At 41.6% G+C, this 25,892-nt stretch overlaps 1 protein-coding gene across 1 annotated transcript in view; it reads right to left on the bottom strand.

Annotated features, from left to right (window-relative positions):
- Positions 1–15,265, bottom strand: part of LOC119860517 (vitellogenin-2-like) — a 34,444-nt gene extending 19,179 nt beyond the window's left edge. The window contains exons 1-19 of the mRNA XM_043491456.1: positions 15,226–15,265; positions 14,968–14,988; positions 14,627–14,778; positions 11,940–12,191; positions 11,606–11,767; positions 11,288–11,436; positions 10,353–10,503; positions 10,075–10,232; positions 9,823–9,988; positions 7,383–7,508; positions 6,035–6,253; positions 4,364–4,581; positions 4,149–4,246; positions 3,570–3,694; positions 2,912–3,013; positions 2,270–2,389; positions 1,975–2,164; positions 1,472–1,565; positions 328–513 (exon numbers count right to left, since the gene is read on the bottom strand). Coding sequence (XP_043347391.1) covers positions 328–513; positions 1,472–1,565; positions 1,975–2,164; positions 2,270–2,389; positions 2,912–3,013; positions 3,570–3,694; positions 4,149–4,246; positions 4,364–4,581; positions 6,035–6,253; positions 7,383–7,508; positions 9,823–9,988; positions 10,075–10,232; positions 10,353–10,503; positions 11,288–11,436; positions 11,606–11,767; positions 11,940–12,191; positions 14,627–14,778; positions 14,968–14,988; positions 15,226–15,265 — 2,729 coding nt within the window. The remainder of the gene's footprint in view (positions 1–327; positions 514–1,471; positions 1,566–1,974; positions 2,165–2,269; positions 2,390–2,911; positions 3,014–3,569; positions 3,695–4,148; positions 4,247–4,363; positions 4,582–6,034; positions 6,254–7,382; positions 7,509–9,822; positions 9,989–10,074; positions 10,233–10,352; positions 10,504–11,287; positions 11,437–11,605; positions 11,768–11,939; positions 12,192–14,626; positions 14,779–14,967; positions 14,989–15,225) is intronic.
- Positions 15,266–25,892: the final 10,627 nt, after the last annotated feature.

The following is a 25,892-nucleotide window of genomic DNA, read 5'->3' as shown; positions in this document are numbered from 1 at the left end:
GTATTTAACCACCAGAAGTGCACTGGGCCTGATTCTGTAATTCTTACTCTGAGTACTCAGGCAAAGCCCTCAATGGCTTCATTGCCTGAGTCAGGATTTCAGGATGAGGACCATTAAATGACAGAGGACTGAAATCGCCGGTAAAGCTGAATACAAAAAAATACATCCTGAACATGGTGAACAAAAGAAAATATTTAGCATTCTATAACTATCCTACTACAGCAAAGTCTTAGCAAAAAGCTGTGTCTTTATCATTTTATAATAAGTAATTCACCATCAATTGTACAGAAGAGTTAAAACTAAGCAAACTAAATATAACTGCTGTACCTTGCAGTCACTAGCTCAGTTTCCTGGTGGCATGGAGTTGTTTCAAACTTCAAATTTTTATCTTTGATGTTTATTCTGGCATAAAATTTCATTGGGATGTTGGCACGGAACTTGGCATGAAATTCAAGACCACTCTGAAAGTACTGTGTATTGATTCCCATCATTGCCACTGTATGCGTGTATATGCTGAAAGAGAGGGAAAATACAAACATGCCTAACCATATAAATCGATAAATATATACTTAGCAAGCACACTTCGAAATGTAGAATTCCCTTTATATAAATATCCTTTTTTGGAAATGAGAGTTTGCTGCTATAAGAGGAAAAATGTCAATCTATTGACAGATAAAGAGATATACCATATATGTGGAGGTGAGAACCATGTAACGAATTGCAGAGTCATTTGATAAATGAATTTAACATGGACCATTAGACCTCCTCACCTGCCCTCTTCAGTTCTAATCCATCACCCCAGTTCTTATTCTAGTATTAGAAAACTCTGAGCTCTTTCAAACGGCTGCTATTTTTAAAAAAACAACTAGCTCCAAAAATATTTCTTCTTCTCCCTCCAGCCCGCCCTTGCAAAATTACACTAGCCTGAGGCCCAGGATGACCATATTTAGTGCTGCATCAGTAGCAGCTTTTTTATATGTAAAATGTCATGACTTTACATCTGGTATCACTCATCCCTGAGGGGTAGAAATAGAAGCTTTATGAGACATGGTAGAATCCCAGCTTTCCAGTTTGGATCCGGCACATACTGATAGCACTGCAAGATCTGGGATAACATACTTTACAATCATGGCATTTTTTAGCTATAGAAAAGCTATTTTATGTCTTCTTTAGAGATACTGTATTTAAATGGTTTGCTCTGAGGCCTGGATTAATGATGACTAAATCACCCAGCAGTGTAGGCCCAAAAAAACATAATTCCAGGATATTTTTTTAAATGCTCTGTAATGTATGTGACAAATACAGAACATGATGATGTAGTGTGGAATAAAAGGTTTATCAGCACCTGTTTGGATTGACCTATATAACTTACACTTCACCCTTGTAAATAATTCAGCTATCCTAAATCTCTGCCAATAAAATTATACCATACTATCATATTTATATACAGATATATCCTAGTTTTCCTCACCTTGGGTTGATATCAGCATGAAGTTGCACATTGGCATCAAAGAACTGCAAAGGTTTAAAAGTGCCAGATAAAGAGGGGGACATATTTACACCAACTGTAAAAAGACAGAAAAGAATTATAGCAATGGCAAAACAATATATTAAGGGTTCCAAATTGACAGTTTTGTTAAAATAATAATAATTAGCACTTAGGGAGCACCTTTTCATCTTCAAAACACTTACAGAATTAAGGGCCCAGTTTTACCCTTGTAGTGCCTACTGAAATGAATCAGGAGTTACACCCCTGTATCCAAGGGCAGTATTTATACCTAGCTAATTAATTCTCACACCACGTATGATGTAGTTATGTATTACTACCTCCATATCAGAAATCGGGAAGCCGAGGCAAAGAAGGTAGGCGACTTGCCAAGACTACAGAGGGATTTAATGTTAGAGCAGGGATTAGAACTCTGAAATCCCTACGTGTTGAGGTGAAACCATTAAATGATGCTTTTCAAAACTCACCACTGGCCATAGCGTGTATCAGACCAGTACTATATAAACTGAGTTCCAGTGGCAGGCCAACACAGGTAGGGACAATGTGCCGAACTTCTCCTGCCAATATCGCCTGTGTCCATTGTCCTGCAATGCCTCTTTGGATTTGATTGATCACTTTCTTCACTAACATGTGCCTATCTGATGATTCAGTCAGAGCCTGCAAAAGGAACAAAGATCCAAAAAATTAAGTAGAGGGATCAGAGGAGCGGAAGGAAACTGTGGAGCCCCTCAGACAAAACAGAAAAATAGGAGCAATCAATACCTTCACTGTCTGTTGAATGAGCTCCTTGTTGATGTCAGCAAAGGCAAGCTCATGGCCAAATACTTTTACATAGGCTGATATGAGTGGGTTTTCAGGAGGCAGTTCCTTCCATCCCAGAACCTAGAGAAAAAATGTTGCTTTACATATAGGACTGTATTAACAAATACTGGGTCAAATCCTGAGGATGTTATCTAGGCTTATTCAGGCAAAACTACCATTGACCTCAGTGTGAATTTGCCCATTTAGTACCTGGGTAAAGACCATTGTAAACAGTGGGCTACACCCAAGAAAATGCTAATAAAGAAAAAAATTCTATACAGCAATAATTTTTTTAAAGAAAATTGATATACTGTATTTTAACATGCACTTTAATGTTTGTATTAATTATTACTATCATCATCATCTGTACTAGCCCCAATCAGGGATCAGGGCACCCTTGTGCTAGGCACTGACACATATACAGTGAAAAGATGGTGCCTATCCCTAAAAGCTTGCAGTGTATGGCTAGATATGTCATTTGGGGCTTTCTCCTGTACTCCTCACTCACTCACACTGCTGTGGGAGTTTTGGCTGGGTAAGAAATGCAGTACCAAGAATTCCAGTAATATATTTCAAATAGATGTGAAGAATGAATACACATACCGTTTTCCCAAGCACCTTCAATTTTTTGTATGTGTCATATTCAGCAAAGGGGATGTTCTGTTTCCTGATGAGCTCTGTTAGGCCTTGTGATTGGAGAGCCACCTATGCAAAACAAATAAAATTAGGCAGACCAGAATATGACACAGTTAAAATACAGAGAGTGGAGGAGTATCAAACATTGGTCTTTACTAGGTGAAAGCCATGAAAAAACTAGTAATGATGGAGAGAGAAAATATGGAGGGTCAGATTTAACCATTGTCATGAGCTGTCATGACTCCATTAAAGTCAATAAAATTGCTGCTGTGTATCCAGTAATGGATCTGGCTCAAAGAGTAGCAGGAAATCCCTAGTATAACCTTTACACACATGTATGTTAGGCAGTTATGGTTCAGGTTTACAGACAGATATTCAATGAGCCTTCTGAGATTTCCTTTACTTTTGTTACATTTTATTTCCACCCTGAATGCTTTGATAGCCTCTCTCGTCAGAGTCTATAAGCCTAGAGGGCCAAGGACAATTGCAATCAGACTCCCTCCCCAAGCCTTCCATCTGCACCAACCCCTATTCAGGGCTGTGGTTAAATGCTGCAGTCCATCCAGAAGGCTTCCATGAGAAATATTTGTATAGGTTTGATTGTTGCTCTAAATGTAATATTTACCTCGATAAAATCAGTTGCGGTATTTGCATAGTATCCTCTCAGTTTCATAATTATCGCAGATGGTAACATACTGCTTGGACTGTTCATGAGATAGATTCTTCCAATTGCGCCAGCTCTATATTCCGCTATAGTAGAAATCAAAATACAGCAGAGATTTGGTTTTCATTGTGGTCCAATGATATCTTGTGCACATATGGTATAGTCACTTTCTGTGTGTAATCATGTAAATGAGTCTGTCAGCATTGATTTCTATAGGATGCCCAATCTTCACATGCAAAGTCTCTCTGAGGGGAGAATTTGGGATCATGTCCTTTCTGGGAGGTGAGGCAGCAGATCTGAGGAATATTGGGTGTCTACACAAATACCTCAGTCCATAGCTGAAGTCTAGCGATCCATAGTATTCTCCATAGATCCTGAGACATCTGTAGTTTAAGAGGTCTATGTGCTTTTCCTACTCCAGGAATGGACAAATTCCACTGCCAATGGCAGGATTTCAGTTGAAATTCATGGCTTTTCTATGGGAATTTTCTAAGAATATAATATTAGCCAAAGCAGTTCCACAGCATATCTGGTACTCACGGTAATAGCCGCCAACATGAATAACCTTGCTGTAACGATAGCTCAGCCTGTCAAGTCTTGGGCTCAGTAGTTTAAGGGCAATGTTGCAAGCAGCAGATCTAAGTAAAATGGAGATAATTCTCCACAGTAATTGAATTCACTTTGCATTTATACTTATAAAATTGTAATGAAAATCACTACTTACAATGGAAAGTTTTACTTCTCTTTTTACTCACACATTATAGAGCTGTGGTATCCTGTTTATTGCCAAAACCTTCATATGGGAATATGTGAAACTGGCAACCTGCAAACTGCTCTCCTTTAGCAGAGCATTAGCCATAGTTGTTACGAGAGGAAGAGCAGGCTTAGTTTCAAAGATGACAACACAAGCCATCATTCGGACAGTAGGAGTGAGTGAATGGTCCACAAAGATCTGGAGAAGAATTTCCTGTACCTGGAAGGGGGGGAAAAACACATTTCCAGGTCCTAATAACTTCTTAGGGTGTATTCTCCCTTTAAAAGAATGCAGTTTGCACTGGTGAGTCACTCACATATATTGAGGGGAGAATAAAACTGAAAGTATGGCCGTCTTTGCAACGTAGGCGCTGATGCACAAAGATAGGTAGTGTTGGGGCACAATGAACAGAAGTGGGGGGGAATTGCCATTAATAATATGCCCAGTCTTGCAGCTTACAATGACCTAATTCCAACTGATATCAGGGAGAGTATATTGTGTGCAATAGGGAAGGATCAGAGTAATTTGTATTCACCATTGCTTACACTACTTGCTATCAGTGGGACTTCCATACATAGATTGTAGTCACTCAGATACTACAGTAATAAGCATGGTATAAACACACAGACAGACAAATAGACAGTGGATTAGCACACACTCTCTTTCTCCCCTGTATTATTTAAGTTAATAAAAGATCACAACATACGGTATAGGAAACAGAATTCTTTTTCATCTGCAGTTTATAATTCTGATAAAGAATCCTAAAAAACAAGAAAGTGACTATGCTTATTACATTTTTATAGTTTTAATTTTTAGAATGAGATCCCTTTTCTACTTAAAATTCCTACTGATGTCAGTGTGAGCTTTGCGTGGACAGAAACCACACGATCAGGAATGCCTGTAATACTGATTATACAATTTTATTTGATTTTTTATATATCCTCACATTGATCAACTTTCTGCTTATGCATTAATCTATTATCTATGTCCAGCCATATATATGTGAAGAGCTAAAGGGCAGATCCTCAGCTGTATAAATTGCTATAGATAGGCCCATTGGTGTCAATGGACCTATGCTACTTTACACTAGCTGGGAATCTGCCCGTAGTGCATTCCGTAGCAGTGCTAGAGACAAAACAATCAACAAACCTGGTGAATGGAACCATTTTTTAAAACCCATATCATGAGCCATGCTAAAATGATGCAACAGTGTTTTACTCTTCTGAATTAAAATAAGACTATTTCTTGTCTTAATTTTAAAGTCTCCTATAGTCACAATATGGTATATTGTACCACTGATTCTACTACTACGAACCTCCGTTGCAAATTATTTTGGGCTCAAACTTACTTCCACCGCAATCAATGGTCAAACTCTTCTTGATTTCAGTGAGACCAAGGTCAGAGGGCGCAGTCTTTAATTGTGTACATAAAGAGCATGACAAGTCTAGAAGGTAAGACTTTAAAAAATGCGAACCAGATCCCCAGTTGGGGTAAATCAGTTTAGTTCCACTGAAGTCAATGGAGCTATTCTGACTTACCCTGGCTGAGAATCTGGCCTTGGGTATCTAATATTACATACTGACTCCACAAAAAGTATGTCACGGACGTGACCTGCATTACATCCTGTATTCTTTATGTCCAATGAGTTTGTTTAAACAATAGTTTCACTTACTTTTGAAGGGTCTTTCCTGGCTATTTTTCTCAAGGCCAAAACAGCATCAGTATAAATTCTAACTGGAAAAGCCATCGCGGCAGGTGAAAATATTGGCAAGAACTTCAGGATGCGCTTGATACTGGCTGGTTCTCCTGCATTGCCAATGGCTTTCAGAGCCAAGGCCATGTCATCTTCATGGTTCTTGCTGATTGCCTCAGCTGCAAGATCATGGAGGGGCTGCAAACAAAGCAAGAATGTGTAGCTTTGTTAATTCAAATAATAATCTCGCATGTACACACTGCCATCCTTGCCCACAGGGAATAAAAAGCCTTTCGCTCCAAGACCTTGCTCTCTTCTTTGCACATTTCATTCCCAGGCTCCCATTACAATAGTGCTGAATACAGAGAAGAGCAAGTAGCATTCACTGACTTAGACTAGTGTAACTTTCCCTGCGTTATACCTGGGCCAGGTTCATCCCTATTCACCCACCCAGGGAGTTGCAAAATGCACCTCCCCAGACCAGCCTGGCCCCTGAGCCCTGGGGGAATTCACAGAGAGGGTCATTCTCTCAATGATTCTATTGCAGCTTCCAGAGCCCTATAAAACAGGCACCAAATTCAGTATTGACAACACCCCTGGCAATCTCTATTAGAGTCCATTAGGTGCTGCCAAATGTGTTCCCCTATATTCTCATAACTTCATTTGAATGTTTTCTGCTTTCCAGATTCATTGGGTAGGAATTACCCATATGACAAGGACAGACTACTTTTGTACAGACTTTCCTTTGTTTAACCCTTTTGTGCTGGTTTTCAAGGTTTAAACACATTCTGATGTCAACAGACCATCTCAGTACTCTGGTACTTCTGAACATAGGAATACCTCCATAGACTGAAGACAATGATCAGAGAAGACCTGGGAACATTGTACAATCATGAAGTTTCTTCTTAAGATGATCATTTTAGGAGCCATGACTTGGGATATGTCTGGAGCTTCATTTATAGTGATATTGAGGAGTAATGTTACCACTGTAAAGTAGCATGTACTATATGTAGGAACAGATACCATAGTACTCTTATTATAATCGGACAAATTGCCACTCGTAAATTCAATTTCAACTTGTTTACAGAATCCATCTTCCTTATGGACTATCACTGCTTGCATTCAAAATTCTGAACGGTTAAGGTTTTTCAAAGAGCTTCCATTCACCTTCTAATTTTGTTTGCGATTTTGCAGTTGATCACAGCTGCAAATGATGGAATTTAAACCTCTATTGACCTGATTTACATACAATTCAGTGGGAACTAAACTAGAAGCAGTTTCTGAAATTTCTTCAGGTGTTAAAAAATCTGAAATAAAACCCACTCACCTGAAGAATTGTATTAGGACAAGATGATGATATAGAACAATATCTGTTTATCATGGAACCATATGCCAGGTAAGCAAGCTTGCGAAGCATAGGAGCTCTCTGAATTCGGAAGCTGGTCACTAGATCCTGCAGAAGTAAGAAGCAGCACATCTTAATATTGGTATCCAGTAAAAATCATATTTAGTTGAATGTTCACCTTACCTATTAGAACAAACCAGAAACTATCTTGGATTTTCCTAGGTATTTTCAGTAAAATGAAAACAGACTTGTAACAAATTCAGACATACGACCAGGATGTGAAGTTGCTGTGATATTATTGACGGTAACTAATTTCCCTCACATATTAATGATCAGAGTGGGTCTAAATTGTCCAAATTTCTATTTTTGGCAGAAAAAAATGATGAAAATTTTCATAGATTGGAGGGGGGGCGGTTGACCAGCTATCATCAAATATCCAAGGTGTTTAAAAATTTTCAATGATTGAAAAAATTCATCAAAATATCAACATTTTTCTAATGACCCTGAACTTTACAGTGAACTGCTTTAAAAAGGAAATATGTCACATCCACCACATATCATTGTGTAAATTCACTAATAAAAGTGGATTGGGGTCTGCTAGTAGAAGGAGGACCCAACACATGGACACTACACCACATGCAAATATCCTGGACACCACGATCAGCTTCAACAATGGAACCTTATAGACAACTATATATAAGAAACCCATGTATCATCACACCTATATTCACAGATCCAGTAACCATCCCAAACACACCAAGAAATCTGTTATCCACAGCCAGGGACTCAGATATAACAGATTATGCTCTAAGGGGAAAGTCCAAGATGTACACCGTAACCCACTTAAAACCGCCTTCACCAAACAAGGACACTCCCCCAGAGAAGTAGATCAAACAGGCCACCCAAATACACCAAGAGAATCTGCTTCAATACAGAAAAAACACCTGCTTTGACTGCACACACCTAGTTGTTTCCTGCCACCCTGTACTGGGGTCCATACAGGGTATCATTCAACAATTACAATCCAGACTCGATGGGGACGACATCTGGAAAGAAATCTTTCTTAAGCCCCCTCTTCTGGCCTTCAAACAACTGTCCAGTCTCTCCAGGCTCATCATCAGAAGCAAGCTCCACACATACCAGGTCCTACCAACTCAAAGCAGCACCAGACCCTGCCATAACAGATGCAAAACCTGCAGACGTATCTCCACTGCTATAATGATTTAAAAAACGCCACAACTCACCTTTCAAGATCAATGGGTCTTACACATGCCTGTCACAACATGTAGTGTATCTCATCCAATACACTAAATGCCCCAGTACAACTATGTGGGTGAAACTAGACAATCACTATATTCTCCAATGAACTCAAACAGAAAAATGTTAAAAGATAAAAACACCATATCAGACATGAGTGAACGCTTTTCACAAATCGATCACTCCATATCTGACCCCTCAGTTCTTGTCCTCAAAGGAAACTTGCACAACACCTTCAAAAGATGAGCCTGGGAGCTTAAATTCATAACATTGCTAGACACTAAAAATCATGGTTGTCATAAAGACACTGGATTTATGGCTCATTGCAACAATATGTAACCACTACCCTCCTGCTTTTCTATCCTATGGCTGCAGTGATGTTAACTGGACAGGTTTCAGAGTAGCAGCTGTGTTAGTCTGTATTTGCAAAAAAGAAAAGGAGTACTTGTGGCACCTTAGAGACTAACAAATTTATTTGAGCATAAGCTTTCGTGAGCTGCAGCTCACTTCATCCGATGAAGTGAGCTGTAGCTCACGGAAGCTTATGCTCAAATAAATTTGTTAGTCTCTAAGGTGCCACAAGTACTCCTTTTCTTTTTATTAACTGGACACTTCACTTTGAATAGTCTCTTCAAATGTAACTACTTCTGGTAAACAATCTCTTCCAACCTGTGTTTTGCATGACAATAAGGGCAGATCTACACTGCAGCATTACTTCGGTATAACTACACCTCTCAGGGATGTGAAAAATCCCCACTCCTGAGTGATGTAGTTATGCCAACCTAAGTGCCAGCATAGACAATGCTATGTCGGCAGGGGGGCTTTTCCTGCCGACATAGCTACCACCTCTCCATTGGGGGATTAACTACGCCAATGGGAGAGCTCTCGCCAATCAGAGAAGAGCATCTTCATTAAAGCGCTACAGCAGTGCAGCTGCACTGATGTGGCTGCGCCAATGCAGCATTTTAAGTATAGACTTGCCCTGAGTACCGGTCCTACACCTGAAGAGCAGCTCTTTGAAGTTCGAAAGCTTGTCTCTTTCACCAACAGAAGATAGTTCAGTAAAAGATATTACCCCCCCCACCCCACCCCCACACACTCTGTTTCTCTAGTAGAAGAATTATAAGACAACAGAATGAGGAATGATCCTTTGTACTGTACTCACTGCTACAGCTTGTAAAGTGTGGTCATCAGCTTTGGATAAATGGAAGGCGAGAGCGATAGTCAGAGCTGATTCCAAATAGCTCATGTCCTCATTATGAATTTTTTGCTTAAGGAACATGAATGTCTCAGTAGTTCCTGCTGCACAGATTGCGCTCAATAACCAGCGCCTGTAAACAAGAGGAGGCATCTATTATTTTCATTGTCAGAATTTCTCTATTCAGAAATGTTGATTGAGAGTGATACAGTCAATTACCGATATTGAGGTTTATCAGCAAATTGTTTCCAAAGAGACTCAAGGTTTTCAGGGGTTGCAACACGACAAAGCTGGATAAGTTCTAAGAACTTGACTGGAGCTTCTCTATTGTACCCTTGTTGATCACGCTGAATTAATTGTTGTAGTATTTCTACTATCTGATAAAAAAACAGAAGACAGAAGGGATTACAAGATATCGTAAGTGTCTGAAATAATTTCCTGATCTTCCATTAGCTTTATAAATAATGAAAGAGCCTAAAATATTAAGCATCTTATACCTGTGATTCAGGATTTTTCATCTTTATTAGATGAATTGGCATCTGGAGTAGTTCTCTTGCAAAATGGTAACGAAGACTTCCATAGTTTTGCAACTGAATTTCTGATGTGCTTGCTTGACTGTTTCTAATATCATTCAAAGTAAGTTCTTGTCTGCAAGGAAAAGAGTGAAATGTAGCCATAACATTTTACTTTGGGTGCTCCATTTGTCTAAGCTAAATCCAGTGGATATTATAGCTGAATGAAAGACTCCCAACAATAACTTCACATTGTCTGTAAATGGATCAGAAAATTCTCAAATTTATTCATTATTTATTCAAATTTATTCATTATTAAATCCTGAAAAATTTCTTGAGGTTATCATTTTACATTTGCAGATTGTTCACAAACTGTTCAGTAAGACTATTAACAAGTCACTCCATGTTGGTTATTTATATAAGCCATCAGGGTGTTAGGAGACTTAACTGAAGTTTGTAAACACATGGAGATCTCTGGCTAAAAATATCAAGTGTAAAATATGAGCATGTATGAAACTTGCAACAACATGAACATTTTTACAGTAAAAAGTTTATATTTAAATCTCACAGCTTCTCTATCATTTTAACAAGGCAAACTGAGGAGAAGCTAGTATTAACAGCATCTTATTGATATTTACATTTCTCAGATATTTCAGTTTACATGTACGTGACATGTACCCTATGCAAAAGTGAAATGCCACATACAGCAATTTGGGCTGCATTAATTACAGAGAAGAAACTTAGATACAGGCAGAGACACATAGGACCGGATTACTCCTCTGAATGCCAAAAACTAACAAAAGAACCATCCGGTTGCAGCAATTTTCGTTTTATTCCCAAAGTCTTGGTGGATGTATTTTAAAGGTATTCTTCCCGTTCTGATCATTATGCTCATTTACAGTGTAATTGCTGAGGCCTACCTTGCCTCCATGACAGCAACACCAGCAGGTTCACTGAAAGGGGAAATCTGATAGACCTGCTGAGACACAGCTTGTGTGATCAGTGTGCCAGCATTTGTGTATTTCATTTTGTAGGTGAATGCAGTTGTTCCTTTTATGATCTTTTCTTTCTAAAAGGGCAAAGTAAATGAGAACAGACCATTGTTTAACTCCAGATTTATCATGAATGAGCCAAATTCACCATTGAAATGAGTATACTCCATCTCTGTTTAAATCAGCTCAGCGATACGTGTATACACCTGCAGTTAATTTGGCATTATATGTCTATATGTTCCATACCAGTGGGCAGGTAGCACAAGGGCGGATGTAAGCCATTCCAATGTTCTTCACCACTTTATCCTGGCAGTTGTTGAGGTCTTTGGTTTTGAATACTGTGACTCGGTTACTCTTCCTGTCTTCCTGGATAATGTACCTTGTATGGCAGACACCTCCAATCCCGGCCTATAGAGATTGATAGAGCTTAATTGCATTTCTCATTTGAAACAGACTTTCATTCCAGGACAAGGAGCAGGTGAACAGTAACCTTCCTGGAAACTGTATCTGAATCAAAATAATTTTATAATAAAAAATGAATGTTCTTATGACCGACTAGAATTTGAAAGGAAAAACAAACCTCTTGCAAGTCATATGCGTTCTGTGACTTTTTGACAGTTATCTGCAACATGTTCAGAATCCCTCTCACTAGGTTAACACATGTGACAGGAGTCTCTTTGGGGGCATAAATGTTCCCAAACTGCCCTCTGTTGTATTCAAACTTAAAGAGTCGGGTGAGACATGATGCAATTGTCAGGATGAGTTTGGAAGATCGAGTGAATGGATCTCTGGGCCAGATTCCATTGTATTCATCCAACTGTGGAGATAGGATCTGAGAACAAAATTCAGAAAACACACCTGTCAAAATTTTTGTCAGTTAAAAATATTTCCCCAAGCGAAGAATCTGAGCTCCATCACAAAGCCACTTGTCCAAACATTGCATAAAATGATCTCCTTTCCTTTCCTATACTTGGGTTTGGGATGAAGCTGTCAAGACACAGTTTCCACAAAGGATTTCTGCCCACCCAAAGTTCTGACAGAGAATAAAACAAATCTTGCAACCTTCATTAGTCCCACAAACCTGGTAGTGCCATCTGAATGTTCAAGTGGCGAGTGAAAACCCTGATTACACAGACTATCTGCTGGGGAGGGAAATACCTTCCCTATCCCCAAAGCTTCAGTCAGCTTTCACACAAAGTGTTCTGGGAAGTGCAGCCAAAACACTGCTTATGTGTGCCTCCATATACAAATGTTTAGAATTACAGCTGCTAGCCACTGTGCTGCACAAAAATATCATTGGTTATGAGAATAAGAGGACCATTGTTTTTAATAGGGGAGGAGGAAGGATCTCTGGTTCCTACCAACACAGATATTATGCCCTTCCCTCTGGAGGTGTCAACCAATTATAGTGCTAGCAGCCTATAAAAGGTGTTTAATTTTACTGGTACTTGCTTGTAATCTAGAGACATGAGGGGAAAGGGGTTGTAAAAACAAGACATTTCCTATATATAATTCTAATTTTATTCTAAGCCTTATTTAATGACTGCTGCTAAGTGTGGATTGCCCCTTTGTCATTTTAATCTATGTCAGTATTCTGTAATTCAGAATCCCTGCATGTTGCCCTCAGTAATGTAAAGACAGAGCTACAGAATCAAGACATTTAGGGTCAATTTTTGGTTTCTTTTTAACCAGTGAAACTCTTAGAGTTCAAAAAAAAAAGGAGTACTTGTGGCACCTTAAAGACTAACAAATTTATTTAGTCTCTAAGGTGCCACAAGTACTCCTTTTCTTTTTGCGGATACAGACTAACATGGCTGCTACTCTGAAACCTCTTAGAGTTCAGCTGGGTTTCCCCAGTATAACTGTGATCAGAATTTAGCAAAGTGAATAAATATTTCTAATAGATATTATATTATTTCCATTCAGATCTTTCATTGTGTTATCATTATCCTATCGTAGGGTGAGGTACATAATAAATTATGTTGGTGTGGCACAAATCCATTTGTTATAGTAAAAGTAACAAAGAAAAATAGCTTCTGGGCCTAATTCTGGCAGTGTTTATATATATATAAAAAATATTCCCCCACATTTGTCTCTTATTTCCATTTGTTTAGATGCTTAGACCCCTTTTCTCTTGCCATGTTTTAAATTGTTGAATGTATTTTTTTCTAATGAATAGGAACACTCCTAGAGCTGGGATATTATTGTTGTAATTCTCCAGTTCTGAATAAAAATTAAAGCTAAACAATATTGAAAAAACAGATCGAGGAAACAGGAAATAACACCAGGCATGACATTTTATCTACAGCATTCAGCTTTTCTCAAGCTATGGAAAAGATATGACAAAATGGGGTTATTTCATTCTTTAATTTTTATTAACTTTCTTTTTAAAACATCCTGTTTGTCTGATAAAGTATTTGCACAGACAGTTGTTTTAACAAATGCCTCTGGTATTTTTCAAGCATTCAGGGTAATTATGTGAATACAGCCTTCAAACAACTTATGTAACTTTGTTTTGAAAAGCATCTATAGATCTGGCGCCTGCTCCTGCTTCCTTTGAAATCGGTGGGAATTTTGCCATTGACCTCTGTGGTAGTAGAATCTACCCCAATCTGTAATTTTCCATACACAATCTGAGTTCTCCAAAACTTTTTGGGTGCCTACTGCTGTGGAGTGCTGAGTGCTCTGAATTCCTCAGCTTCTAGCAAAACCATCAGGAGACAGGGCATTCAGCAACATACAGGATCAGCTATGAGGCCAATTCTTAGGTCTGGCTCAGTACAAAACCCTGGTGGGGGGGGGGGGGGGGGGGCAAAGAAGGATTTATATCATATTCATCACCACCACATCCTGGGGCCACCCAGAGACCAGTCAGCTCCTAACACAACTAAGAGCAGCCTTAATGCTGCTCTAATTTGAAACACTCTGCAATAGCTCTGCATGGTGTCAGCCAAAGACAGCAGCAGCACTACAACACTAAGTCATGCCCTCTTTCCCCAGCCACCTCCTTAGCTGAGCACCTACACTTGGAACTGGGAGGGGGTTATACAGCTGAACACACTGACTCTGCACTACTTGGGGATTCCCCCATGCCGGGGGAAATCCTTAACTGACTGGTTACGGAGTTAAGGGCCCTAGGATTCTAATGTGGTTGTTCTCTGGGTGCCAGTCCATTACACAGGCCTGGATGTATTACTATAACTTCCATTACTATTTAATGCATCTTCCTTTGCTTGATTGCTTTCCTTCATATACATTGTCATTTACCTTCAGCATGTGATAGTTGTGTGACAATCCACTGATCTCTACTTTGCATGTCAGCCTTAGCCCAGCTCTTGCCAAACCTCTGTCTTGCAGACCATGCAGAATGAGGCCTTCATAGCTGTACAAGTAGGTCTTGCTGTTGCTAAAACCAGGTGCTAATAAAAAAAGTAGTTGAAATATCTACTTATGCCAACATTTTTGTGACATGTTCATCATCATCATCACAACAAAAAGTCACTTGCCCAATTCTACCCCCAGAAAAACAGGAGACGTTAGCAGGAGATGTACCCGTATATATGATGGCAGAGTTAGGTCCATTAATTTAAAATGAGCAGTAGACTTACCAATGTCATATTTCTGACTCCCTGTGGGGAAAAAAAATCAAATGGATATGTAAGACACTGAAAACAACTATTTTGACTTCACATTTAATAGACTGACTTATCCATAAAACTCCAATAAAGCTTGTGACTAGGGCTTTAAAAAGTGCCTAAGGGAGTTCAGCTCCATCTCACATGGAAGTCAATGAGATTTGGGTGCCTAATCTCTTCAGGCCCCCTCTGAACTTCCCTGCCAAGTATTATTAAAAAAAAAGAACTTACCCACAAAAGTGAACATCAGTGTCAGTATGATTCTCCTCATGATGAAGGTGAAAGAAGCCCTCAGGGGAACATGCGGCTTTTATAGAAGAAGAATTATTAACTGGTGGGCACTGCTGGGGTGAATTTTGTTGAGTTATCAACTTTTTATCAAGTTACTCAAACAATTTTTTTCCGATGCTGTTGACTTTTTATTCTGAACTGAAGGTATCGTTGGCATATTCCCACTCTGATCATTCCACCTGAGCCATTTATACCTTTTGTAAATAACTTTCAAAACAGAGCTGCTTTTTAGACTTTTTTTAAAGGATCGTTTTAAAACAAAATATTTAATTCATAAAGAAAATTGTTGATGAGCCTTATTTTCTGGAAGTTTCTGGTGCTGTAATGTTTGTGATAACTTTGTCCTGGTTATTCTGACCTGACATAAGTCACAAGAGCTTATCTAACTGATAATGGCTCAGAAGAATTGTGCAAAAACACCAGACAAGCGGAGAATCACAAGGTTGTTGTTACCTTAGTAACCATATTAAAAAGTTTCATTTTAAGTACTATTTGTACATATACTAAAGTAACATAGCAATATTAAACTTGCCTTATTGTTACAACGGCTATGGCCGGAAAAAAAGGTCATGAACTTTTTCGTCTCTGTTTGCTATAAGAAAGAGGTGTTAATAACTAAGATATGTTTATACTGTATTGTAAACCTGGGATGCAGGTTTCAGCCCAAACCCCCCATTGGCCTAACACAAAATCTTTCTGGCTTGGGTTAGTAAACCCTCAGGACCCAGATCCAGGCCAGCCAAGAGAAATATGGGGCCCTGGAACATCAGGTTCACTGGAGGCCTCACCCCCTCCCATTTAACTTTATTAATACAGAAGTTACAGACTTTTTTTGGGGGGGAGGGCACCTGAGCTTGGGACCCCAGTACAATTGCCCTCTCTTTCCCTCCCTGTCATCAGCCCTGCCCCACAGACCCCTCCCCTGTCCCCAGGGACGGGTCCAAGCCCGAGTCCTACTGTAAATCAGATCCAAGCCTTGACATGTTGCAGTGTGGATGCAGCCCACGCTGCAGACCTGAGTCACAAGAGCTGTGTAGTACAGTATGGATGCATTACCACAATTGTGAGACCTGGGGCCAACAACTGTAAATCCAGGTTTACAATGCAGTGTGGATATTCAGTCCCAGGTTTGGAAACCTCAAGTCCGCAAGTGAAGAGCGCAGGGTTTATAATGCAGTGTAGACATACCTATAGGTCAGAATGTTTCTCTCCACTCATGTGGGCAGGTTGACCTGGGTTGCACAGTAAGGGAAGTATGGTGGGGAGGGGGAGCAGCTTTATCCCAGCAGGAATATTACTGGATCATACAGAATCTGATCTATTCTGATGCATGACTTATTCATATTTGAATGTCTGATTCTAAACATCCTGCCAGAATTATTATGTCAATGGGATTACTTCTGTAAGTATGGGTAGCAGGAGTTGAGCCATGAGCAAGAGGGCTGTAATTTTCACATTTCAAGTGTCCCTTCTTTTTGTTTTCAGGCAAAATGCCTAGATTTAATTTATTATTCTTAGCAAATCCAAAATACAGTTTATTTCAATATGGAGCGACAATTCACTGAATTTTATATAAATTGAGCTGTCAAGCTTATCCAAGTCAGATGATTTAGTTTTACTAAATTAAGTTTTTTTGTCACTAGTGTAATTTCCGATATAATTGAATGGTGGGGATTATTTTTAGCTCCTAAAATTTTCTCTTTTTTATAAGGTCTGAGAAAATGTAGATGTTGCTCCTTGATCAGCAGTTTCTTCTGAAAGGTTTTTCTAAAAAATACATAGTAACTATTTCACCAATAGTCATTTGTAATGATAGCATTAATCCCAAATCTGTTTTTCCTCTTCCTATAAATATTTGATAAGAAAAGGTAATATTTCACTCCATACAAAGAGAGAGAAGCCAGCCTTATCTTTCAGAACTAAGAGCGTTTGTATCTGAACTGAATAGATTTGAAAGGTGTAATTCATCCTAGATTCATAGACTTTAAGGCCAGAAGGGACCATCATGATCATCTAATCTGACCTCCTGCACACTGCAGGCCACAGAACCTCACCTGCCCACTCCTGTAATAGATCCATAACATCAGGCTGAGATTATGAAGTCCTCAAATCATGATTTAAAGACTTCAAGTTACAGAGAATCCACCATTTACACTAGTTTAAACCTGCAAGTGACCAGTGCCCCAAACTGCACATGGCGAAAAGACGAAAAGCCCACAGGGTCTCTGCCAATCTAACCTGGTGGAAAACTCCTTCCCGACCCCAAATATGGCGATCCTTCCATCCCCCGCACAAAATAACTGGCTTTGTATGAGACACTACGTAAGAGAATTCTTCCCTGGCAGGCTGCAGCAGCAGCTGCACTCTCCATGTTCCCTGCATGGGGGGTTCTTGGCTAATGTACCATGCTGATGGATCCCATGGGCCCCTATGCCAGCCTTAGCTGCCTTTTCCTGATCAGCCTGTTTGGAGCTGATGTCCAGCTCTATTCGGTGTCAGGCGAAAGGTGCAGAGGCTCTTCCCACTGTAATATATTGTAGCCTTCTCTCTTTAAAATTAGTTATATGTAGTCACTGGAGGGCCTCCCAGTGAAAGAGGTCTTTCACATGATGCAGGCACCCTCAGGGTCTGCATGCTCAGAGTCTGTAGGAGCCATCTTGTTATGTATCTAATAAAGACAGTTGTGGGTTAAACTGTACATCCCTGGTCTCACTTCCCAAAATACAGAGGCTGTAGTATACTCACAAGGAAGACACTCTCGGCTCCCTGTCCATGCTAGAAAGCATGACATGATGACAGATGTGACCACAGTTTGCATGATGCGATTGTTTTTGTCAGGCGCACAGTAGATCAAATTACTACACACAGACAAGAAACTGCAATTAGCGGACCAGCAGGAACCAAACAGAAGCTACAGAGTACCGAGACACACTGGCCATGTCTACCTTCAAGCTGGGAGGTGTGAGTCCCAGCGTGTGTAGATGTACCTGTGCCAGCGCTGCTTGAGCTAGTGTGCTAAAAATAGTCATGTAGCTGGGGTAACATGGGCAGTGCCAGTTACTTGGACTAGCTGCCTGGGTACAAACCCAAGGAGTCTGGGAGGGGTAGACATACTCAAACAGCTAGTCAGATTTGCTGCCCAGGCACTGCTCTTTTTAGTGAGCTAACTCAAGAAGAGCTAGCGCAGTGACGTCTATGCAAGCTGGGAATCCCACCGCCCAGTTCAAAGGTAGATATAAATAAGACTTTAACAATGGCCATACTGAGCCAGACCAATGGTCCATCTAGCCCAGTATCCTGTCTTCCAGCAGTGGCTGGTGCCAGATCCTGCAAAAGGAATGAACAAACAGAGTAATTTACTGAGCGATCCATCCCGTATCATCCAGTCCCAGCTTCTGACCATCAGAGGTTCAGGGATACCCAGAGCACGGTGTTACGTCCCTGACAATCTTGGCTAATAGCCATTTATGGACCTATCCTTCATTAACTTATTGAATTACTTTTTGAATCCACTCATACTTTTGGCCTTCATGACATCCCATGGTAACAAGTGCCACAGGTTGCCTGTGTATTGTGTTAAGAAGTACTTCCTTTTGTTTGTTTTAAACTTGCTGCCTATTAATTTAATTGACTGACCCCTGGTTCTTGTGTTCTGTGATGGGGTAAATAACACTTCTTTATTCAGTTTCTCTACACCCAGTCATGATTTTATAGTACCTCTATCATATACTCCCTTAGCCCTGGCCTACACTAGGCGTTGAGGTTTAATTTAGCAGCGTTAAATCGATGTAACCCTGCACCCGTCCACATGACGAAGCCCTTTTTTTCGACTTAAAGGCCTCTTAAAATCGATTTCCTTACTCCACCCCTGACAAGGGGATTAGCGCTGAAATCGGTTTTGCTGGGTCGAATTTGGGGTACCATGGATGCAATTAGATAGTATTGGCCTCCGGGAGCTATCCCAGAGTGCTCCATTGTGACCGCTCTGGACAGCACTCTCAACTCAGATGCACTGATCAGATAGACAGGAAAAGGCCGCGAACTTTTGAATTTCAATTTCCTGTTTGGCCAGTGTGGCAAGCTGCAGGTGACCATGCAGAGCTCATCAGCAGAGATGACCATGATGGAGTCCCAGAATCGCAAAAGAGCTCCACCATGGACTGAAAGGGAGGTACGGATCTGATCGCTGTATGGGGAGAGGAATCCGTGCTATCAGAACTACGTTCCAGTTTTCGAAATGCCAAAACATTTGTGAAAATCTCCCAGGGCATGAAGGACAGAGGCCATAACAGGGACCCAAAGCAGTGCCGTGTGAAACTTAAGGAGCTGAGGCAAGCCTACCAGAAAACCAGAGAGGCGAACGGCCGCTCCGGGTCAGAGCCCCAAACATGCCGCTTCTATGATGAGCTGCATGCCATTTTAGGGGTTCAGCCACCACTACCTCAGTCATGTTGTTTGACTCCTTCAATGGAGATGGAGGCAACACGGAAGCAGGTTTTGGGGACAAGGAAGATGATGAGGAGGAGGTTCTAGATAGCTCACAGCAAACAAGCGGAGAAACCGGTTTTCTCAACAGCCAGGAACTGTTTATCACCCTGGACCTGGAGCCAGTAACCCCCGAACCCACCAGGCTGCCTCCCGGACCCGCCCGGTGAAGAAGTGTCCTCTGGTGAGTATACCTTTTAAAATACTATACAAGGTTTAAAAGCCAGCATGTTTAATGATTAATTTGCCCTGGCATTCATGGCTCTCCTGGATATACTCCCAAAGCCTTTGCAAAAGGTTTCTGGGGAGAGCAGCCTTATTCCATCCACCATGGTAGGACACTTTACCGCTCCAGGCCAGTAGCACGTACTCGGGAATCATTGTAGAACAAAGCATTGCAGTGTATGTTTGCTGGCGTTCAAACAACATCCGTTCTTTATCTCTCTGTGTTATCCTCAGGACAGTGATATCATTCATGGTCACCTGGTTGGAATAGGTGGTTCCGCAGTTTCTTTGAGTACTTGTGGCACCTTAGAGACTAACAAATTTATTAGAGCATAAGCTTTCGTGAGCTACAACTAACACGGCTGCTACTCTGAAACCTGGTTGGAATAGGGTGCTTTTCTTAAGGGGACATTCAGAGGTACCCGTTTCTGCTGGGCTGTTTGCCTATGGCTGAACAGAAATGTTCTTCGCTGTTAGCCACGCGATGGGGGGAGGCTGAAGAGAGTAAGTGGCGGGCTGAAGAGAGGGCTGAAGCTGAAAGGTGGCGGCAGCGTGATGAGAGGAGGCAGGGTTCAATGCTGAGGCTGCTGGAGGATCAAACTAATACGTTCCAGCGTATGGTTGAGCTGCAGGAAAGGCAGCAGGAGCACAGACCGCCGCTACAGCCCCTGTATAACCAACCGCCCTCCTCCCCAAGTTCCATAGCCTCCTCACACAGATGCCCAAGAATGCAGTGTGGGGGTCATCCGGCCACCCAGCCACTCCACCCCAGAGAATTGCCCAAGTAACAGAAGGCTGGCATTCAATAAGTTTTAAACTTTTAAAGTGCTATGTGGCCTTGTCCTTCCCTTCTCCACCACCCATCCTGGGCTAACTTGGTAATTATCCCCCTATTTGTGTGATGAATGAATAAAGAATGCATGAATGTGAAGCAACAATGACTTTATTGCCTCTGCAAGCGGTGATCAAAGGGAGGTGGGGAAGGAAGCTAAGTAGAGTGAACCAAGGGGCGGGGGTTTCTTCAAGGAGAAACAAACAGAACTTTCACAACGTAGCCTGGCCAGTCATGAAACTGGTTTTCAAAGCTTCTCTGATGCGCGCCGCACCCTCCTGTGCTCTTCTAACCGCCCAGGTGTCTGGCTGTGCGTAGCCAGCAGCCAGGAGATTTGCCTCAACCTCCCACCCCGCCATAAACGTCTCCCCTTACTCTCACAGATATTGTGGAGCGAACAGCAAGCAGTGATAACAGTGGGAATATTGGTTTCGCTGAGGTCTAACCAAGTCAGTAAACTGCGCCAGCGCACTTTTAAACATCCAAATGCACATTCTACCACCATTCTGCACTTGCTCAGCCTGTAATTGAACAGTTCCTGACTACTCTCCAGGCTGCCTATGTATGGCTTCATGAGCCATGGCATTAAGGGGCTGGGTCCCCAAGGATAACTATAGGCACTTCAACATCCACAACGGTTATTTTCTGGTCTGGAAAGAAAGTCCCTTCCTGCAGCTTTTGAAACAGACCAGAGTTCCTGAAGATGCGAGCATCTTGTACCTTTCCGGGCCATCCCACGTTGATGTTGGTGAAACGTCCCTTGTGATCCACCAGTGCTTGCAGCACTATTGAAAAGTATCCCTTGTGGTTTATGTACTCGCTGGCTTGATGCTCCGGTGCCAAGATAGGGATATGGGTTCCGTCTATGGCCCCACCACAGTTAGGGAATCCCATTGCAGCAAAGCCATCCACTATGACCTGCACATTTCCCAGGGTCACTACCCTTGATATCAGCAGATCTTTGATTGCGTTGGCTACTTGCATCACAGCAGCCCCCACAGTAGATTTGCCCACTCCAAATTGATTCCCGACAGACCGGTAGCTGTCTGGCATTGCAAGCTTCCACAGGGCTATTGCCACTCGCTTCTCAACTTGCTCTCATCTTGGTATTCTTGCGCCTCAGGGCAGGGGAAAGCAAGTCACAAAGTTCTATGAAAGTGCCCTTACGCATGCAAAAGTTTTGCAGCCACTGGGAATCGTCCCAGACCTGCAACACTATGCGGTCCCACCAGTCTGTGCTTGTTTCCCGAGCCCAGAATTGGCGTTCCACCACATGAACCTGCCCCATTAGCACCACGGTGCCCACATTGGCAGGGCCCGTGCTTTGAGAGAAGTCTGTGTCCATGTCCTCATCACTCTTGTAACCGCGCTGACGTCGCCTACTCACCCAGTTTCACTTTGCCAGGTTCTGGTGCTGCATATACTGCTGGGTAATGTGTGTGGTGTTTAATGTGCTCCTAATTGCCAAAGTGATCTGAGTGGGCACAATGCTTGCCGTGGAATGGCGTCTGCACAGAAAAAAGGCACGGAACGATTGTCTGCTGTTGCCCTGACAGAGGGAGGGGAGACTGACGACATGGCTTACAGGGTTGGCTTACAGGAAATTAAAATCAACTAAGGGGGTGGCTTTGTGAGAAACTGAATGGCCGCCTCAAGCATAGAACTCAAAACCTCAAGGATAAAACTCAAAACTGGGTTTAGCAGGCCGTTGATTTCACAGAGGGAGGGAGGGAGGGAGGGAGGAGAAAATAAATACAAAACAAATCTGGTCTATTTCTTGTTTTGAGCCACTTCATCTATCTTTATACATCATGCTGGCAGCAGACTGTGAAGTACGACCGCTAGCCATCATCACCTCCTGGGTGCTTGGCATTAGACAGTGCAGTATGACTACTGGCCATCGTCTTCTGCTAGCTACAGATTAAAAGACAGTGCACTGCCGGTAGGACTCAATCGCCATGAGACGAAACAAGGGAAATGACCTGGCTGAGTCACTCCCATGTTTGCCCAGGTGCCCGGTTAAAAGAGCACCCAGGACTACGTCAATGACGGCTACCAGTCATACTGCACTGTCTGCTGCCAAAAGGCAATAAATTGCTGCTGTGTAGCAATGCAGTACCACGTCTGCCAGCACCCAGGAGACATACGGTGATGGTTAGCTGAGCAGGCTCCATGATTGCTGTGGTATGGCATCTGCACAGGTAACTCAAGAAAAAAGGCGCAAAACGATTGTCTGCCCTTGCTTTTACAGAGGGAGGGAGGGAATGGGGGCCTGATGATACATACCCAGAACCAGCCGCGACAATGTTTTAGCCCCATCAGGCACTGGGATTTCTACCCAGAATTCAAATGGGCGGTGGAGACTGCGGGAACTGTGGGATAGCTACCCACAGTGCAAAGCTCCGGAAATCGACTGTTGCCTCGGTACTGTGGACACAGTCCGCCGACTACATGCACTTAGAGCATTTGTGTGAGGACACACACACTCGACTGTATAAAACGCTTTCTACAAAACCGACTTCTATAAATTCGACCTAATTTTATAGTGTAGACATACCCTTAGTCATCTCTTTTCTAAACTGAACAGTCTCAGTCCTTTCAATCTCTCCTCATATGGAAGCTGTTCCAGAATCCTAAACATTGTTGCCTCTCTCTGTACTTTTTCCAATTCTAATACATATTTTTGAGATGGGGCAACCAGAGCTGCACACAGTATTCAAGGTGTGGGTGCACTATGGATTGATAAGTGGCAGTATGATGTTGTCTGTCTTATTATCAATCTCTTTCCTAATGGTTCCTAACATTTTTTGACGGCCGCTGTACATTGACGGAATATTTTCAAAGAACTCTCCATAGTGACTCCAAGATCTCTTTCTTGAGTGGTAACAGCTCATCTAGACTCCATCATTTTATATGTACAGTTGGGATTAGGTTTTCCAATATGAATTACTTTGCATTTATCAACATTGAAATTCATCTGCCATTTTGTTGCCCAGTTGCCGAGTTTTGTGAGATCCCTTTGTAACTCTTCACAGTCTGCTTTGGACTTAACTCTCTGGAATAATTTTGTATCATCTGCAAACGTTGCCACTGTTTACTCCTTTTTCAGTCCACTTATGAATATATTGAACACTACTTGTCCAGTACAGATCCCACAGAGACCCTGTTATTTACCTTTTTCCATTCTGAAAACTGACCATTTATTCCTACCCTTTCTTTTAACCAGTCACTGATTCAGGAGAGGACCTTGCTTCTTATCCCATGACAGCTTACTTTGCTGAGGGACCTTGGATCACCCTTGTCCACGTTTGTTGACCCCCTCAAAGAATTCTAATAATATTGGTGAGTCAAGATTTTCCTTTCTGAAAGCCATGTTGACTCTTCCCCAACAAATCATGCTCATCTATGTGCCTGATTATTCTTTACTATAGTTTCAATCAATTTGCCTGCTACTGAAGTTAGGCTTACAGGCCTGTAATTGCCAGGATCACCTCTGGAGTCTTTTTTAAAATAAGGCATTACATTAGCTCTCTCCCAGTCATATGGTACAGAAGCTGATTTAAGCAATGGGATACATACCACAGTTAGTAGTTCTGTAATTTCACGTCTGAGTTCCTTCAGAACTCTTGGGTGAATACCATCTCATCCTGGTGACTTATTACTGTTTAATTTATCAATTTGTTCCAAAATCTCCTCTAATGACACCTCAGTCAGGGACTGTACCTCAGATTTGTCACCTAAAAATAATGGCTCAGGTTTAGGAATCTCCGGCACATCCTGTGCAGTGATGACTGATGCAAATAATTCATTTAGCTTCTCCACACTGCCCTTGTGTTCACTGAATGCTCCTTTAGCACCTTGATTGTCCAGTGGCCCCACTGATTGTTTGGCAAGCTTCAGGGATCTGATATACTTTAAAAAAAAATTGCTGATGGTTTTCATGGCTTTTGCTAGTTGCTCTTCAAATTTTGCTTGTACTGCCTAATTATTTTACACTTGACTTGCCAGAGTTTATGCTCCTTTCTATTTTCCTCACTTGGATTTGACTTCCAATTTTTAAAGGATGCCTTTTAGCCTCTAACTGCTTCTTTTTACTCTGTTGTTAGGTATGGTGGCTTTTTTTTGTCCTCTTGCTGTTTTTTTTATTTGGGGTATACATATAGTTTGAGCTTCTATTATGGTGTTTTTAAATAGTCTCCAGGCAGTTTGCAGGCATTTCACTTTTGTGACTGTTCCTTTAAATTTTCATTTAAATACCCTCCTCATTTTTCTGTAGTTCTCCTTTTTGAAGTTTAATCTATTGTGGTGGGTTTCTTTGGTATTTCCCCCCTACTAGGATGTTAAATTTAATTACATTGTGGTCACTATTACTAAGTGCTTCAGCTATATTCAGCTCTGGGACCATATCTTGAACAGCACTTAAGACTAAATCAAGAATTGCCTCTCCCCTTGTGGGTTCTAGGACTGCTCCAAGAAGCTGTCATTTATGGTGTCTAGCAATTTCATCTCTGCATCCCACCCTGAGGTGACATGTTCCAGGTCAATATGGGAATAGTTGAAATCCCCCTTTATTATTGGGTTTTCTGTATTTGTAGCCTTGCTAATCTCTCTGAGCATTTCACAGTCACTGTCTCCATCGTGCTCAGGTGGTTGGTAGTATGTTCCTACTGCACAACCTGACCAATTTCTGGTTCCCCTGGTCTACTTCCTACCCCACTCTGCCAGCATTGCTTTGTCAGCATCAGGCTCCATCTCACTGCTTCATAGTTGGGTGGTATCCCCTCAGGTCACTCCTCAGGACTGCCTGGGTCAGTAGTGTGTTGGTCTACTCAGCCGCTGGTCTAGGATCATGCAAAGGGCTCAACTCTTTAGCAGAGACATCCACCTCCTTCCCTGGTCCAGTATCAACTGAGCTACAGGGCCTTCCCTTTATACTTCCTGTCCCACCCCTGCACTTCCTGTGAGGGGGCAGGGCAGGTTTGGCTCCACTCACTACACAGTGTTACAGGGTAATATAAATTGAATAGTACACTCAGCAGAGCCATGGTACTCTGCCATGTATATA

This window comes from Dermochelys coriacea, chromosome 8 (assembly GCF_009764565.3).
Source record: "Dermochelys coriacea isolate rDerCor1 chromosome 8, rDerCor1.pri.v4, whole genome shotgun sequence".
NCBI classification, from domain to species: Eukaryota; Metazoa; Chordata; order Testudines; family Dermochelyidae; genus Dermochelys; species Dermochelys coriacea.
Note: the sequence above shows the minus strand (reverse complement) of the source record. Positions and strands in the feature narration are given on the sequence as shown.